Source organism: Coloeus monedula, assembly GCF_965178545.1.
Source record: "Coloeus monedula genome assembly, chromosome: 1".
Taxonomy (NCBI): Eukaryota; Metazoa; Chordata; class Aves; order Passeriformes; family Corvidae; genus Coloeus; species Coloeus monedula.
Genome location: NC_138781.1, coordinates 122975732 through 122994319, shown reverse-complemented (window position 1 = coordinate 122994319; position 18588 = coordinate 122975732). Strand labels below are relative to the sequence as shown.

The window sequence follows — 18588 nt, the reverse complement described above, 5'->3', positions numbered from 1 at the left end:
GCAATTGTTCAAGTGTGTAACTCAAGTTCCAAGTCATTTACCAGCTGGAGAACCGAAGCTATTGTCTTAATATTACAGCCCTTCAATTTTCATCCATGAATGTAAACTGCACAAAGGAATGAACCATGTTTCAGTGAACAAGAAAATTTAAACTTTTCCTATGAAACCAATTTCTGATCACTGCTGGTTTATGTAGCAGAAACCTCATTTGATTGCATATGTATATGCACATGCGTACGTAGCTGGGGGTTTTTCTTAAATCTTTATTTGGACTCACCCAGCTCTATGAATATAAAGTCCTAAATGTCTTCAAAAATACCCATGGTCTGTTATTAAGTGGTAGCATGTTTGCATAACACAGCAGTTAGAGCATAGAGTGCAGTTATTTTTTCCTGAACTGTTAATTATTTTTTAATGTTTACATATTATATAGGAGGTGGGAACTCTTAATTGCAACTGCTGCTAATAATACGGACACAAGATAATTTACATAATGAATGGTAGAGATATTGGTATGATGCGTGGTGGTGTTGCAGCTTCGAGCAGCAGTCAACAAAACAAAGATCCCTAAGTGCATTATTCTTTATAAACACCGGGAGTGCCTCTAAAAAAAAATAATGTTCCTGTTAAACGGTGCAAATATAATTTACTACTGACTGTAAGCACGATGTAATGCACAATGTTTTTTAATTTTTTTCTCTCTTTTTTAAATGTATTAATACCGTTTTAATTAATAAACCCTTTCTGGTTGAACCCGCCTCTTCTGTCACCGTTCGGCGACACCAGCACCCCTCTCGCAGAGAAGGAAGAGGCCGCGGGCGGTAGCGGGGGGTGTGCTCGGGCCGGGCTCAGCCCGCGGGCGGGGCAGCGGGCCGGGACTGCATTTCCCAGCGAGCTGCGCTGCGGGCGGGCCTGGAGCTGCGTGCGCAGGGCCGGGTGCCGAGCCGAGCCGAGCTGTGCCGTGCTCAGCGCCGTGCCGAGCCGTGCCCCGAGCCGGGAGCCCGTAGCTGTGCCCGGCGGTGGCCATGGGGCGCCTGGCAGGGCTCCGTCCCATCGCGGCCGCCGCGCTCCTCCTGGTGCTGCTGCGCTGCGGCTCCCCCGCCTCGCTGGCGCGGCGCGACCTCGCGGCGGAGCGCAATGACAGACCCATCATCGGTAAGGGACCGCGGGGCCTCGCACCCTGCCTTGGCCGGGCGGGGGGAGGGAAGCGTCTCCCGGAGCGTAGGTTTGCCTAGAGCTGTTGAAAGCAGCGTTACGCTCTACGTCCTTTCTCTAAAAATCAGTCTGGTTTGGGAGAAGTTACAGTGCTGAGCAGTCATAGCGGGGAAGCCGGCTCTTAGTCAGGTAATGTGTGTTTTTGTGGTACCTTCTGACGGAGCACCGTAATTGATGCCCCGTTGTCTCGGTGCCTGCGGTTCCTCTAGGCAGTAGATGTATCGCTGCAAGCTGGTATATGGGAAATGGGGGTTTAATTAATTAATTAATTAATGAGAGCACAAGTCTTAGAAGGAGCAGTTGAGGAGCCTGGGGTGGTTTGGGCTGGAGAACTGAAGGCTCGGGGGTGACCTTACTGTTCTTTACAATTGCTTGAAAGGAGGTTGTAGTCAGGTTGGGGTCGCTCTCTTCTTGGCAGTTAGCAATAGGACAAGAGGACAGAGTCTTAAGCTACCTAGGGGAGGTTTAGGTTAGACATAGGAAGAACTTCCTTATTGGAAGGGTGATTACATACTGTAATGGACTGCCCAGGGGAAGTGGTGGAGTCACTGTCCTTGGAGGTGTTTAAGGAAAGACTGGACGTGGCACTTGTTTCATGGTCTAGTTGACCTGTGTTCAGTCATAGGTTGGATTCCATGATCTCAGAGGTCTTTTCCAAACTAATTGATTAAGTGATTTTGTGATTTTTCTTTCAGTGTGTAGCATTTGCCATTTGTATAGTGCTAATTTTCTTCCTTGGGCCCTTCAGGGATATTGTCACAGGAATGTCACTTTGATGAGTACCAGAGGTTTGGAAGATCTTATATTGCAGCTTCATATGTGAAGTTTGTGGAATCTGCCGGTGCTCGAGCTGTGCCAATAAGGTACATTTTTTATATCCTTAAGAATGGATAATAATTGCATTATGTAAGGTTTGTGCCATTTTAGAGGCACAGAAAGCAGTTGTACTGCTTTTATGAGTCTTTATTGTTCCTCGAAAACCATTTGAAAATGCCACAATTTTCAGAGAGTTTCAGAAATCAGAATAAAAGCAGAGTGGAACATGTACTTTTTAATGCTTCTTCTTATGTTAAAAAATAGTCTTTCTTTGAAAAGTACTAATTTCTTTTACCAGTAAAATTGCCTTCTATAGTTTGCATGCATGGTTTTTGAAGTTAGCTATATTCTGTCTATTGTGTAGTGCCCCACAAACACGCATAGATACCTAGATACATAGATAGCTATATCTTCTTTTTCACATTTTGTAGCCCTGGAATTCAAGGAATCAAGGAAGGCTGTCAGTACTCCTTTCAGAAACCAAAGTCCAGTTCTGTTCAAACTATGGGTCACTAATTCCTTGTATTTTGGTTGTTTGGTAAAAAGTACCAAAGTAACAGCTGACAGTACTTCATGCCAATGCTTAGCTATAAAATTTTAAGAGCACTGAAACCAGATGATAAAATTATAAATTTCAGTACTTAAAAACAATACTAATACAGCTACAGAAAAATAAAATAGGATGTATCTACACAGTCCAATAAGAGCACCACTTAAGTGCCCGAATTAGAAGCCAGCATTCCTCACGTAGCTGCTGGAGCTTTCAGAATGTTTGTTGACCAGAAGCTTCACCAATGAATGGATGCTTCTAATTCTGGCAGTTAAGTTACTTGCAGCAAAGCTGAACACTTTCTCTGACACCCAGCATATCAGTTCTGCAGAAGTGCAGCCATCTGTGCTGGTTTTGGCTGGGGTAGAGTTAATTTTCTTCACAGTAACTGGTGTGGGGGTGTGTTTTGGATTTGTGCTGAACACAGGGTTGATAATACAGAGATGTTTTTGTTATTGCTGAGCAGGGCTTACAACAGAGCCAAGGCCTTTTCTGCTTTTCCTACTGCCACACTGGCAAGGAGGCTGGGGGTGCATGGGTGTGACCCACTGTTGGCAGCTCTGCCCTTCTTGGAGTCAGTTGGAAACCGGAGTTTCCGGTCTGCAGGAAATAATAACCATGCCATTCATGTAAATGGTAAATTTTTCAAGTGTCTGCAGAAGGGTCTCAGAGTACCTCATCAGGAGCTGTACCTGACAGGGCCCTGTTTTCAATCTTGTGGATTGAGCTATTTCAAGTGCAATGTTTCATTTGATTTGTGTCTATTTTACTCTTATTTAAAGCAAGCCTTCTGCATATTTTCTGTGACAGACATTTCCGTTCAGTAGAGATTATATTTTTATGGTTAAATACATGTATTTTGTATGTATTCTGTAATTATTTTTTGGTGTTTCAGATTAAATCTTACAGATGAAGAATATGATAAAATATTCCACTCTATTAATGGGTAAGTTTTGATCACTTTCAGCTTTCTGTTGAAAGACATGATAGTTCTGGTTTTGAGCTCTGCTGTGTTCCCATGGACATTGTCTTCCTGCTCTTTTGAGACGTTGCGCTGGGCACTGCAGACATGAAAATATGTTCTAAGACACAGAATGCATTGTTTCATCCACTACTGGTGTTCTGCGTTTCCTTCCTTGAGGAACACGTCAGATAATCTGCAACAGTGCCAAGGCTCATCTTGGCATTCCCTTGTGCTTGTCTGCAGGCAGGGAGAAGTGGCATTATAGTTAAGAGCAATTTTGCAAGTGAAATACTCTACTTCTTCTTTGTTAATTTTTTTGTCTTCCTCATTTGAGCTGTCACCTTCATTTTGATGTTTAATAGCACTTGCTTGGTATTTCACCCCTGTTTCTACCCTTTCTTCCCTCTTTCAGTCCTTTCCATATCTCCTCTATTATAAAAGTTTCTGATTTCCAGTGTCTTCTACTCTTTTCTCCATGTGTGCTCTCTCTCTCTTGCTACTTGAATGGTCTGTCTTGCCTGTTGTGATCTGTGGCTTAGGTCTTTGTTAGACAAACTTCCTGGCTTTTCAGGGGATCTATAGCAACTGCCATCCCCATGTTGTTCCTACATTTCAAATGTGGGATGTGATCTTGCCTAACAGTTTTTATTGTGGACTAAGAAAAGTAAAAACTTTTTGTGGTTTTTTTGCAGTGTGCTAGAAGTGCATTTTAGAAGAGTAAAATCAGCTGATGCTACACTTCACAGCTGATTTTGTGTGAGGCCAGAGCATGTGATTGGGCTACTTGTAGTCATGAGGTAGCATCTTAAACCATTAATACATTTGTTAAGCTTATGTTAATCTGCATGTGTAGACCTTGAATATTTAGACCTTTGGCTGTCTGGGGAGTGCAGTGCCCTCCTATGTACATCAAGATGCCCTTGGACACTAAGACGTGGGTCTTTGCAGTCTTGCGCTATAAGTGAATATAAGACAGTGATGCTTTCTCTGCTGTGTGCTGTTGGAGACAAAATGAATCATTTCATTCCTTTCTCATGGCTACCAGCTTCTCTTTGGTTGCCAGAAGGGCTTCCACCAATGGGGTCTCTCATTGTTTCTACCTCACCACCTACGTCAATCCAGAAGAGTGTTTGGAAAGTAGATCCATTTCCTTTGTCCTTCTGTCCTTGCAGTCAGAAGTCAGTTGAGTTCGTGTTATGTAGGTGAGTAAGGATGGTCTGATTTTCCTCTTGTGGCCCTCTACCATCACCTGTTGGCTTCCACAATAAAATTGTGTTTAAATAACAAAGTATTTAAATAACAAAAAAGATCTCTGGAGGGCATGACTTTTATTCTGTGGAAATTCAGAATAAGAAAGAGATACATTGATCTTTCATATTGTTCTTCGAAGCTGGAAATTACTTACTATTAAATGCTGCCGCCTTAAAATAATGGAATTTGCTATAGTAAAGACATAATTTTATGAATGTACCCCTGAGGTAGCCATTGAAATGTCCAATGGAAATGATCTGACCAGCTCTAACCAGTTAGAGATACTGGAATACACCTAGTTGCATTTCAATCTGCTTATGACAATGTCAAGCCATTATCATTGCTACTTAATGGGTTATTTCCTTTTTGCTTTAGCAAAAATGACAATAATTTTTCCTAATTAGTATAGTCCAGGTTTTGGTTTGAACAGGTGAAGTGAATTTTCTTCCACTTCCAGGTAAAGATCACTTTATTTGTCTAATTAGATCTCTGAAGAAATCAATAATCTGGCCTATTTTGAAAATACCTTTAGCTGTATTAATTTTCAATGTTGATACTGGGAAGTAAAGTTTTTTGTATTTTTGTGAATACTACTTTTCCACTAAATACTTGATGGCTTTTAGATGATCCTGTACATTATTCACTTAAAAAAACCCCTGGTCACAGGGGTTTAAATGCACATTTTCTCTGCAAACACTTGGGATCATGTGGGATGTTAGCTGTTTCTAACTGCTTTTTAGTATCTCACTGATACAGATTGCCATTTCCAGAGCACAGAAATATAGAGGAAATCCTACACCCATTTCGGTAACAAATCAACACCTAATGGATGTGACTGGAGTAAATCTAATTGAGGTTCTGCAGCAGTGGGTTAGAGAATGCTCACACATCCAGTTCTGTTGGTTCTGCAGGCACTGTTCCAGTTACAGCCAGAAGAGGCTTTCTTTATTTCATGTTACTGTTTCTGATAGTACGTGATTATTTTCCGTGTCATCATGTGTCCATGTAAATTCTCTGCTAGACTGTACTGAATCTTTCTCTTCTGTGGTGTTTGTTTGGGTTTGTGGAGCCACACAGGGAATTGCCATTCCTGATTATATTTTGGGGGGGGGAAAAAGCTTTTGCACTATTTCTGTGAAATTGTCCCCGAGATTGCTTTGTCTTCCTTAGCTCTCTGGGATCCTGTGTGACCAAAGGTAATGGTCAAATGTACTTTTCCTCCTTTTTTGATAGGAACTTTTTGATCTGTGTTGTCTCCAATAAGAAGGTCGCTGTGTCAGGGCCACAATTCTACTTTTCTGAAACTGAGCAGGATGAATTGAGATTTGGGCTGGAATTTTAAAGTGATAGTGAGAGCCAGCTGAGAGGCAGGATAGGAACTCAGAGAGTCGTAGCTTGCAACCATTTTGTATACCAACTGAAATCTGTGTGTTTTAGTGTTTTATGTATTTTCTGTTCACTTTCTTCTTCCATATGTTTTGTTAGGCTTGATCGATACTTTGTGATAGAGTAACCATTCTTCAGTAGAAGAACACTAAGATTAAATTAAAGACTGAAACACCTAAACTAAACTGTCTGCATGTGCTCTAGCTGTCCAAAGTCACATAATTAATGGAATGCTAGTCAGTACAGCCAGTGGAGCCGACAGGGCTGTCCCACCTACCCACCACTCAGGTGGCTGGTCCTGAAAACCTATTTGAATCTCCAGTGTCTTTCCTGACTAGATCTGTGTTGTCCATAATAGGATGCCTGTCTGTAGATTTCTAAAACCTAGACCTGAATCATACCCTTAAAACTGCTATCAGGCATTTCTCTGTGTACATTGTCCAAGTTTTGAGTTGATCACTGTTGCTAATCGTATTCTTGGATGTTGCCTTTCAGGGTACTTTTTCCAGGAGGTGGTGTGGATCTTAGGACTTCAGAGTATTCAAGGGTTGCTAAGATATTTTACCACAAGGCCTTGGAGGTAATTACTAAGGAGCAGTTGGTTCTTGTTATTATCACTGTTCAGAGATCAAAATCACCAGGTTCATATTTTTCATAGTTTTGCACTGTCATTCAGTATGTTAACTCTAGGCCTGACAATAGGTAGCTTATTTCTTGCTTCTGCATAAAGCTTCTGCATTAATAGCTTAAGGTTCAGGCTTGTGACACCTACTCCTGTTATATGTTGTGTTATGGTCTTAGACGCCAAAGTTCTTCAGGTGAGAACAGTATTATTTATTTGCTGTACCTGAGACTTTATAGGTCTATGTGAACTTGCCAGTGAGGAATTGCTCTTCCACCTTTGCTGCTGGCTTTCCAACAGCAGGCAAGGAAAGTGCAGGCAGTGGCATTCACAGGACCAGTCAGCTGCTGCAATTCAGTAATAGAGCTCCCTTTACTCTTCAGTCCCTGTGGCACCAATGTTTCTATGCTTTTGTCTGTCTTTATTTGCAGTGTGTCTTGCAAAGAGTGTCTCACTTTTATGTGGGACAATTTCATTTGTCTCTTTGGAACTGCTCACTGTGTTAACTGCAGCCTCTGTCTTGGTATTCAGTACTAGGGCAAGGGTTTCTTGTGGTTTCTTGTAAGATTATGAAATTATGTTGACATTTCACAATGATTAACTGAATTGCCTATGTCACTTTATGATCAGAGAGACAGGTTTATTAGCTGATATGTGTACAGCCAGTGAGTGAAGGACAGAAAATAATATTCAGTTCATCAAGGCAGGGCTTTTTCTTTGCTGTTTGTGATAATTTTGTGTTTTGAGTTTCATCTTTCAAATCTTAATAGTGCTATAAAATATTGCTAGCTTTACTCATGTAATGTAAGCTACAATAGTCAAGAGTATCTTTACAAGTACAGAATGAATGAATTTTATCTTTTCCTAACCCATATGAAGGGTCCTTTTCATTTGCAAATGTTCACAATGAGAAATTACTTTGATCTGTCTCTGCTTTATTTTGAATAGAGGGTGTGAAATGCTAATCTCCATTCAAGTGAGTAGAATTTTACTAGCTAGGCAAAAATCTAAATTAAATACTGTTTTCTGGCTCTTAAATTAGTTTTTAAAATGTGATGTCTTGAGTGTTGTTTAATACATGCTTAGCCTCCAGGCTCTAGTTTATTTTAAAAAAGGGGGAAGGGGCACAAAATCTTAGTTTCAGTTGCAATTGGTTTTAAACTGTAGTTTATTTTTTGCCTTCAGTAGTTTTAGTCCTCACTTGCAACTCCACTGTCTGTCTTTCATGTAAGTCCCGTGCCTCGTTGTACATGACGGGTGGTCATGAAGACTCTGCAGCCCTATCAGCCTTCTTTCTTTACATCTTCCTTGCTTTGCTCTGAGGAGAAGTAGTTCTGTGGGCTTTTATTACCATACTGTCAGTAATGCAGTAGGGGAACATTTTTATTCTGAGCCTGTCATGTCAGCTTTCTCAAAAATGGCTTCGAGCAGCAGCTCTTCAGGGGTGGTGTGTGTGTGTTGTGGTCTGCATAACTTAAAAATGTTTAGAAACAAGTTAGGAAAAAACCAGTCAGGTTCCACAAAAACAGGAGTTCTGAAACATCCCAGTCTCCTACATGTGCTTATGATCAGGTACAAACCACTTAAAAATGCAGATTTCCAATGCCTGTATACACCATGCTTAATTAGGTCACAAGAAGCTAGTTAGGTTCTTGGTTTTTTGCTTTCTTTTTCTCCTTTTTGCTTTTTTTTTATATTGTTTTCACACTGACCTGCCAGTTTTTATTCTTTTGAAAATGACTGCCACTTTTTAATGTTGCTTAAATGCACATTTTGTCTTTTTGGAACACTGGTCCAAACCTGCTAGTTAAACAATCATTTAAGTATGTCACGTAAGACCGTAGCTGTGCTAGTAGTAGGATTCATGTTTTCTTAATACAGTTCTGTGGGCACAGACATAGCAAAAGTCCCTTGCTATGTGATCAGTGTGCTTCATAGAAAAGTATGAATTATAATAGGTAGGCTTTCCCTCAAAATGGTGACAGACTCTTCTGTGTCCCTTCTAATGATTGCTTTTTTTTATTGAAATGTTGCCACTTTGTGGTTTCTGTTTAGGCTGCTCTCAACATTACTTGTAGAACAGAGCAGTCAAATCAGTATCCACATTAGGCTCAGTTTGCTGCTTCAATACAAACATATATCGTTTAGTCTTCATATTCTAGGAGAAACTCTAAGGGAGTCTGTGCTTATTTCAACTGCAATTGAACTGTTAAAATTTCTGTGGTAGCAATTCACACTACTGTAGTAGTTATACTTCTCACCTAGAGAAGAGAAAGTGAAAAGAGTAGGAAGCTCTTGTCAGTCTCTTTTCTGTAAATTTTTATTACTGTTCCCTTATGTTGTTGCTTTTATTTTGTAGGCTAATGATAAAGGAGATTATTTCCCAATATGGGGAACATGTCTTGGACACGAAGAGCTTACATATCTCACAAGTGGTGAAGTTTTACTTGTTCATACCAAGACAAATGGTTTTTCACTCCCTCTGAACTTTACCTCAGGTGAAAAATTTATTACATCTCGTGTCTGAGTCTTGCTAAGAGGTGTTGGGTTTTGTTAAGGATAAATATTGTGGGGTGGATGTTTGGGAGGTTTCTGATTATTACCTTCTGCTAAATTCTTTGTAATTAAGTTGCCTTGACAGTTTTTTGTAAAGTCAGTGCAACTGTCACTTCTAAAGCAGAGAAGTGAGCACAAGCCATTTGAAACCAAGAGCAGTCAGCAAAAACCACAGTTGCGGCTCTTTGACTCATTTGAAAATTCAGACCTACAGAGTAATGTCTGCTTAGGGTCCTTTTTTGTTACCCAGTTGAATAAAATTCACAGGTTCAAAACCTTTCAAACTTGGAGAGCAGGTGATCTTAAATTTTTCAAATCACATTTTCCTAATGATGAATAGTACCATTACTGTCCCATTTGAGGAGTATTGAAATCAGAGAGATCCCTTAAGGTAGAGCTGCGGCACTCAACAGCACTGGTAAAATGGGGCCTCTGTTGATATTTTACCCTTTGTGAGTAATCCATCTGCAGACTGTGGAGCATTCACAAATTCTGTCACTTGTGCTCATTGTGAGTGGAAGGGCCACTGAAATGAATGTCAAAGAATGATGCTTATTTTAGTGAGAACTTAGGTAGCAAAGCTGCATCCTCTCTGGAAAATACTGGTACTCAGTGGTAACAGCATATTGGAAATCTGTTGTAGTTAATTCACTGATATTTCTTGCAGGATATTCTAAAGTAATAAAGATTTACTGCCAAAAAAGTTTACTTTAACGCAGCATTTTATTAATTGTCTTCTGTCAGTTTAAGTCCATCTGAGACCAGCTTGGGTAACGGAAAATACAATTTTTTTTCTTTCTAATAGCTGCAAAAGACAGTAAAATGTTCAGGAATTTCCCTGATGATGTATTACATGCACTTGCTACTGAGCCATTGACATCAAACTTTCATGTGTGGAGCCTCTCCTTGGAGGTATTTGATCTTTTTTTTTTCTGCATACAAACTTTTTTTTTTTTAGTTAAAACTAGAAATAAATAAACAAATAACACCTTTTCCCTCTTCCTCCTCTCTTATCACAGAATTTCACAAATAATGAAGAGCTTCGTACTTTCTATAGAGTTCTGACTACTAACACTGATGATGAAGTGGAATTTATATCTACCATGGAAGGTAAGGAAATTAATTGCCTTTGGAAACTGTGACTGTTACAAGGTAGTTTTTTAGAGGTGTTGTGGCACCGATGTGAATTTGTATTGCAAGTTGTTAGAATAGCAGGGTGAGCATCAGCCCTGTCAGTGCTCTGGCTGTGAGGAGCATTTCTGTTTGCAGGGGTATTTTATCTTTTGAGTACTGTGAGCCTCATTACTCCTCCCACCTGCTGTTTCCCTTCTAGATAAGCTGTTACACTTTAGCACTGGCATATTTGAGTGCTGTGGTGTGAACTGCACAGCACTTGTGCTGCGGTAGTTGAATCCCTGTGCAGTGCAGTGCAGTGTGCCTCTGTCAAACCTTGCTTCCCAGCTGTCTGCTTGGGCGGGTGCTTTCCGTGTTTGCTGTATGGGAAGAACAATCCAGGCTGCTGAGGGAACAGCAATATCCCTCATTACCTTAGCGGCAATGCTGGTAATTGCTCTCCTCCAAAAGCCTTTTGCATGACTTGTTTTGTCTGTTTCAAACTGGGCTTGCTCAGCTCAGGAAATAAGTTAGCTCTCCAGGGAGTGTTTTATCTTGATCAGTGCACCACTAGCAGCCCTACTATAAGGCCCAGCTGTCACCAATGGGATTCTTCTGTGTGGCATCCTGGCTGTCCTCCAAAAGAGAAGAATAGCACTTTGATCAGCAAACCTGATTGGGCTAATGACAGGCATCACCCGTGCCTGCAAGCGGTTTATCACAGAGCAGTCATCAGCTGCTGTGCCGCTGTTCCCTGGAAGAGAGCTAAGGACTGACTCCCCCAAAATGTATCAGGCCTAGCTGGAGCAGATGGGAGCTGCCCCTGGATCGACTGGTCCTTCAGGGTGATACTAAGACTTGGATCTCTCCCATGGAACTGGCATCCTGTATGGCTGTGAATGCTGAGTGATGCTGGCAGCAGATAGGAAGCTTTGAGACTGATGCACTTGAAACGTTATTTTTTAGTGTGTATATACATTAATTCTGAAATGAATAATCAAGAAAATGATGTACTGATATTTTCTTGCATGTAATGAGACCCTTCTTTTACAATATCCATTTATTTTCCTTCAGTTCCACTCTGACTTTAACAGTGTTTCAACTTGCTGTTTACGCTTTTGTGCAACTGTTGATAAGTGAGGTATATTTGTAGCTTATCCTTTGAGTTTATTTTGCAGTAAGATCAAGCACGTAATTCTTAAGGCATACAACTTTACACGCCTTGTGTTTTGTTGTAGCATACAAATATCCAATTTATGGCATGCAGTGGCATCCAGAGAAAAATCCTTTTGAGTGGAAGGATTCTCCAGGCATTCCACATTCACCATCTGCTGTAAGAGCAGCATATTATATGGCTGATTTCTTCGTTAATGAAGGTAAAAAGTTTGTTATCTATAAATGTTGGGGGTTAGAGTGAAGCATTACTTGAAAAACTTTGAAAACTTTTTCAGCTGTCAAAGTTCAGTACCTCATAGTGCTTTCTGAGAAGATTACTCTGTAAGCTTTGCAAGCTTATAAAATGCCAAAGGATACTAGAAATAGATGGCTTAGTGAAAGTAACATCAAAAGACCAAGCATTCCACAAACTGTTTTCACTAGGCTGGCTCTAAAACATTGTTCTGTGACTTTCTACCATTTCAAAATGTCCCTGTAACATTTTGGCCTCTCTTGCACAAAGACAATAAAACAAAAAAAGTACTCCATTCATAATTGCAGGGACTTCTTCAGTTCCAAACTGGCTTACAGTCATTCCATGTGTTCCCAATTTTGCTTGCAAAATGCATGCACCAGGGGTTATAAATATGGCTTGGGCAGTATGGATGTGTCAGAGGAGTGCAATACCGTGCCCTACAGTTGCATACTATAGACAGCACAAGAAGTTTTTGAATTTTACGGAACTGCTAATTTTTTTTTTTGTTGTTTATACCCTAGGAATCTGGAAGTAACTAATGGATAACATTTTGATAGTTTATGACACTACTGGTCTCTTTGCTATAAATAAGCAGGATATGAATAGAGGAGTATTTGAAGGAATCAGACTTTATTCCTTTATTTATCCCTACCAAACCCTTCTGCTGGACTATTTTATGAAATTGTCTTGCTTCCTTGATGGGGCCTATGAAGAACATAATGATTAAGCTGGTTGAGGTTGGTCTCTAGACTTGATCTCTAATCAAAAGAGTCAACTTAATGAAGAAAGTAGACAGTGATGTAAAGAAGTGCAGTTTGTGCTGGTCAGTGAGAGTGTAGAAGTAAAAGTTGCGTTTCATACAAATTCAAGGTGCTTTTTTGCATGAAGTAGTCCTACTCCTCTTTGTGAAAATGTAGCAAAACCTTTTTGATAGGGAACTTACAGCCACGCAGAACTGGGCCTCTGATCAGCCTAGTCCAGTGGAATGTGTCCCTGTGATCTATTAAATGGTGGACTATGACAAAAATTAAAGGGAAAATAGGAGAAAATAGAGTATGAGTCTGGTTTTAATTTTGTAGTCTAATACTAGAACGCAGTGTGTTTTCTGGCTTTGTTTGCTACTTTCTCTAGTATCTGTCTGCAGACTGTATTCCCAACAGAAGTAAGCTTGCTCAGGCCATTATCCAAGTTAGGTGGGACAAAGCAAGTGCCAAGTCTGCATGTGAATGCTGTTGAGACATATTGCATGTGAGTTCTGTGTATGTGTACACATACAAGGAGCTTGTGCAGAGTGCCACACAGATGTGTCACTAGCTTTGGGACCTACAGACCTACAATTCCGGTAGAGCAAACTTTCTTCAGCCTGCGGTGTCTACCCCGATCTCACCTACAAAATCCTAAATTATTCTTCACTGCCTCCCCAGTCTTTTGGGGAGTTACTGAAGAATAAGCTGCTCCTACTGAGTACTTCGTATCATAACTTTGCAATGAGTAATTCACATTTTTAGCTAACGTAAGGCAGAATATCTTCCCTAACTTTGAGAATAAACCACAAGATGAAAAATATACTCATGTAAAAATATACTCATGTGTGATCCCTTAGTAATTAAGCCATTCCACTGAAATACCATTTTTGTATGCATCCATCCATCATTAATTTTAACTTGTGTAGAGTTGCCAACATGATAAACCAGAGGAGGATTCAATTTTATTGTCCTCACCAGCACAGTCCATGCAGCTTTCAGTAGGCTGATACTCTGATGCATTTCTTTCAGAGTTAAAAGTACTGGTATTTCTGGTAGATACTGCCAGTATCTCATGGATAACTACTTCATACAGTCTTGGCTTTAAATTCTCCCTCTCCAGTAATAAAATATGCTGTAACCAGCTTTCTGAAGATGCGTCTTCCCAGTTCTTCACATACAAGCTACTGTAATTCCATTTTGTTGTGCTATACAAAATAACTTACTTTACCAAGATAAATATACTGTCGAGGAGGATAACATTAAAATTATCTGTACTTTTACAATATTTTACAGCCCGGAAGAGCCTGCACCATTTCTCCAGTGAAGATGAGGAAGCAAAAGAATTGATCTATAATTATAATCCAGTTTATACAGGAACATTTTCTGCATTTCAGCAAACCTATTTTTTTGATTGAGTATCTTGTCAAAGGTGCAGTGTTGTTATTTATAAATGGAATTATTTGCCAGCATTGTGTAATTAAGCTGATACAGTGACAGAAAGCTGGAACAGTTTTCCTTTACAATGATTTATTCTGTGTATCTTCTGCACCATTGAAACATTAATATATAAATTTATGTTCAATAACATAATAATCATCTTGGATCACACTTGAAGGCAAGCTGCAGAAAAATGTATTTTTCTTCCAGGACAGAAGACTTGATTATGCTTATAAACTTTGAAGTAATTACCTTTGGTACAAGGAAAAGTTTTCATATATTTTAAAATATGAGACTTGATCTTTGTAAAATGCTGTGGACTATGATAGCGTTAGACACTTAGATACATTGTGTAGTAAAATCCTGTCCTTTTCAAACAATTTAGCAAATGAGACTCTTGGGTTTGTCATAGATAATGTGTATGCAGCCAACTTCTTGACAGGGATTCCTTTGTCATTTCAAAAATTGACCAAAATAGTAAGGCATGATAGCAAAAAGACATTTTTGCCTAAGAAGCATGTTATATCCCATTTGTGAAACTGTTTTTCTTGTACATTCAGCATTATTTGGAATCCTAATACCTTGTGAGGCCTTCATAAATATGAGGATGCAGTGTAAAGTCAGTATCGCAAATATCACATAAAATAAGTTTGGAGGGCATAGTTCAGTGCTGATTCCACTTTCAGTTCTTTTCAATTCAGTTTTATATATCCTCCAAGAATTTGTCTGGGAGTAACTAGAGTAGCAGCCAGGTATGAGATGCAGACACTCATTCCTTTGTTTTTAAAGGAATGTAAACCTAATTTTTTCTCTAAAGTGTCTGACTTTTCCTGTAGCTGGATACAGTTTTCACTTGAAGCCAAGAGGTAGTTTCCCATTAACTTAGTAAACAAGGTAGTTTCTTCCTGTCTTGTTTGAAAGTTCAGTGCAGCTAGAATTTAAACAGCGGATGAATGTATATGAGAAACCTGTTAAAGGTGACATAATGTGATAATAGCAGTTGCATGCAATACAGTGATACCATTTTTTTCTCTGCTTTGCTTCAGACATGGTGAAAGTTGTGTTCAGTGGTTTTGTGTGTTGTCCAAAAAGAAACTAAGATTAGACAATCAGATGTAATTCTCCTCTCTAGCATAGCTTCCAAACTCTTGTTGACATTAATAAGGATTTGGAGTTTATGAAGAATTCAGGTTTATAAACTTCAGCTCTGTTTTGTAGAACCTCATACTCTCAGGTACCATATCTGAATAAGTCTGGTAAGTTTCTCAGGTTTTTCAAGTAAAACACTCTCTTGTTCTTTATCATGAAGCAACTGCATAAGAGAATGTGAAATGTATCACTTAGGAAAAAACTATGAGGAAACATTAACTGTGACTAGCAGAAAAACACTTCCAGGTAATTGCAAGCTTAAACGTGTGGTATTTTTACATTTGTCATATCAGCCAACTTAGTAAATGGTTCTTTTTAGTATAGGTAACTTTATTAACTGACTCCTGAATAAAACCAAGTGTAAAAAAAGGGTGTGTGCTCTACAGTTGCATGTAAATACAGCAGCTATGATACTCAGAAACCAAGTCTAGTCTTCTACTTGTTGTTCAGGCTAAGTTCTTTGGAATAGCTCTAAGAATTTGCTTAAGTAAGGTGGGCAAGTTTTAGCCTTAAACCAGAGATCAATCTTGCAAGTGAAATGTCTGCAATGGTAGTAATTAGTTCCTAAATGTGTAACTGTAAAGAGTATTGTGTGTAATATGATGAGAGAAGTTTATATATTATGAATTTGTATGCATCTTTCCTTTATATCCTTTATGTTGTAAAGCCTTACTTGATGATATGCATGATTTTTCTATGATACATGAAATAAACTTTCATTCAAGCAGATTTGTATTTTTGTCATATTTTAGAAACCAAGGATGAAGCACCGACAACAGTCATTGTTTTCTTGTTTCCATCTGTGATAGTCATAAATGAGGAGGGCACTGTACAGGTTACAATGTGTGTTTGCTTTGGTCATGCCAGCAAGTCAGGGTTAGGATGAGTGAGATCCATGATCTGGCACTGATGTGCCCAGAGCACAGGTACCCATGCCCAGGGCCTGAGCTTAAATGCACTTAAATGTGGCTGCTGAGACAAAGGGCAGGAGCTTTCAAGAAGGTTGCCCACAGCTCCTTCTCACAGAGCAGGGCTCACCCCAGGGGCAGTGTCAGAGCTCGCTCGTGCACGGGCAGCCAAACCCCCATGAAAGTGGGAAGGGGCTGCAGCACTAACAGGGCTCTCTGGACTCTGAAAGCTGTAAGCAAAGAAACTTCTGTCTATTCCTTATAATGCCTGGTATCTTCCACATGTTCTCCAGCCAGAAGCAAACTATAGGAACCCAAAATTGTCTAGCAATCACCTAACAGCAAGTTTAAAAGTGTGTTTTAAAGAAGGCTTCCTCTCTGCTCTGTGTTGTACAATATGGTTTTTCATTGCACAAACAGAACTCCTAATACAGTTTTCAGAATTAATGCTAAAGAGAGAAGAGTCTGTGACCATACTCACAGCTTGCTGAGTCTGGTGTATGAGCCTAACCAGCTTTCTTGTTGCTGTGTGGGAGGGACATCCACTGATCAGCAAGGTAACCCTGTGTATCTTGCAGACTATATTACTAAGAAGGAAAAGTTTGAAATGGTTTCCTTCTTGGAGTATTCTGCTCTTCCCACTAGATGGCCTCTGAGAACCAGTATTTTCTGCAATTTTGTAATCGGGTGTGGTGGTGTCCCTAAAGTTGAGTAAGATATTTACTGTACCATGGTATGTAGTTATGTGCCAGGGTATTTGGGATGTGGGGGAAGAAGAAGGGAGGAGACAATAGGGCTGGAATCTTACTGGCACAACTGGGCATATTGGCAGGACTGCAGGAGAGAGTCTATGAGCATTCAATTAATTCAGCTGGGATTAAATCTTGTTTCCAGTGAATATTTAAACCATTCAGGCATTAGCTGGAGGTGGCTGGAATTACACCTGTCTTTTCAGGTGGTTGTTCCACCCCTTTAGCTATAGAATCTGTCTTGGTTCCGTTTTCTATAAATATGAAACTAGCTCATGCAGAACAGGACGGACAGCTTAGATGGGAAGAACCGAGAACTTGATCTCAGAAAACCTTTGCCTGGGAGGCAGGAAAGACCAGTTTGAATTCCTTCAGGTAAAGAAGAAATTACAGGGAAGAAACATCCTGAGTAAGTGCTGTAAATACGGAGTTAAAGAGTAAGAGGAAGAGCTTAACCCACAAGGTTCATTGTGGGGAAAAGCCAATCACAAAACAACTCGCCCAAACCCCGCACCGCTTTTAGGCTGACAAGCTATACAAAATTCCCTGGCAAAGTAGTGAATCCAAAGCAGAGATTACTGTTCAAGCACTTCTATGCTGAATAGCTTGTTTTTAGGTTAATTTTTAACCCTTTCCCCTTTAGCATCAGTGCCACCTTATTCATTGCTGTGGATGCTACTCACCCAAACAATATTGAAAGCTGGACTGTACTGGGAAGATTTCTATAGAAATTGGTGGCCTGTTAGGAACATGATGGTTCTTTCGTTGGAACAGTGAGGAAAGTATGGGGACAGTTTGGATAACTTCCCAGTTGTGTGTCATCCCCACATTGCCCTTATGAGTCAGGAGCCCTGAGAGAGAAATGGCCGTGTGTGTAATCAGGTGGCTGAAGTCTGCATGCCAGTGCTCACTCAGGAATGTTTGAGTTTGAGGTGGGAAAGTGTACACAAGATTTCAGTCACTTTTATCACAGTAAATAACATTTTATCTGGGGTTGTGAGGGGTTTTTTGTTTTTTTTTTTTCTTCTGAGGAGTTCCCATTTATGTATCTGGTGATGGTGTTACCAGAAGAGCTATGGGAATTTGCTAGGGTCCAAGTCCCATTAAGGTTTCTAAATGCCTTTTCAAATTATTATGCTTTGAGTACTTACATGGAAGACAGATTGACAGATACTGTGAAGTGATTGATTACCTTCCCTTATTAGCCTTGTGTCTTTCCCCAGGGCAGGCCTCTTCTCTAATCCACTGCTTATTTATAGGGCAAATAGTGCTCAGGGCCACCTGTTAATAAGGATACTGTTCCAGCTTTCATCACTTCCTCATTGTGTTTGTTTCATAATGTAAGCAGTATGTTTTAAGAGCCAGCTTTCTCTGTCAGTTCTTATATAACCAAAAAATTTTCCAAAACCCTTTCATGCAACAAAGTCTAGACCATTTAAAAATAGCTGTCACTATTTGGAGGAGCACTCGAACAAAGCATTTGCTCCAGACTTAAGAAAAAAACCCCTCAGATTCTCTGATTTTCAGAAATCTAGTGAACAAGCATCCCTTGCAATTGAGCTTTCAGTAAACTGAAAAGCAAAAAGCAGAAAACCAAAAAGGTTGAAAGGAGTAAATTCTAGCAGTTGTTGCTACTAAGCATCAAAACCATTGGGTTGAATACTGTGGGCTGGTTTTGGCTGGGGTAGAGTTAATTCTTTCCACATAGTTTGGAT

At 39.9% G+C, this 18588-nt stretch overlaps 1 protein-coding gene across 1 annotated transcript; it reads left to right on the top strand.

The window, feature by feature from the left end:
- Positions 1–900: 900 nt before the first annotated feature.
- Positions 901–15936, top strand: GGH (gamma-glutamyl hydrolase). The gene is made up of 9 exons (XM_082295913.1): positions 901–1155; positions 1964–2078; positions 3477–3527; positions 6678–6762; positions 9164–9302; positions 10166–10272; positions 10380–10470; positions 11712–11849; positions 13924–15936. Exons 1-9 carry the CDS (start codon positions 1026–1028, stop codon positions 14043–14045), a joined length of 978 nt encoding a protein of 325 aa, XP_082152039.1. The 5' UTR covers positions 901–1025; the 3' UTR covers positions 14046–15936.
- The last annotated feature ends 2652 nt before the right edge of the window (positions 15937–18588 follow it).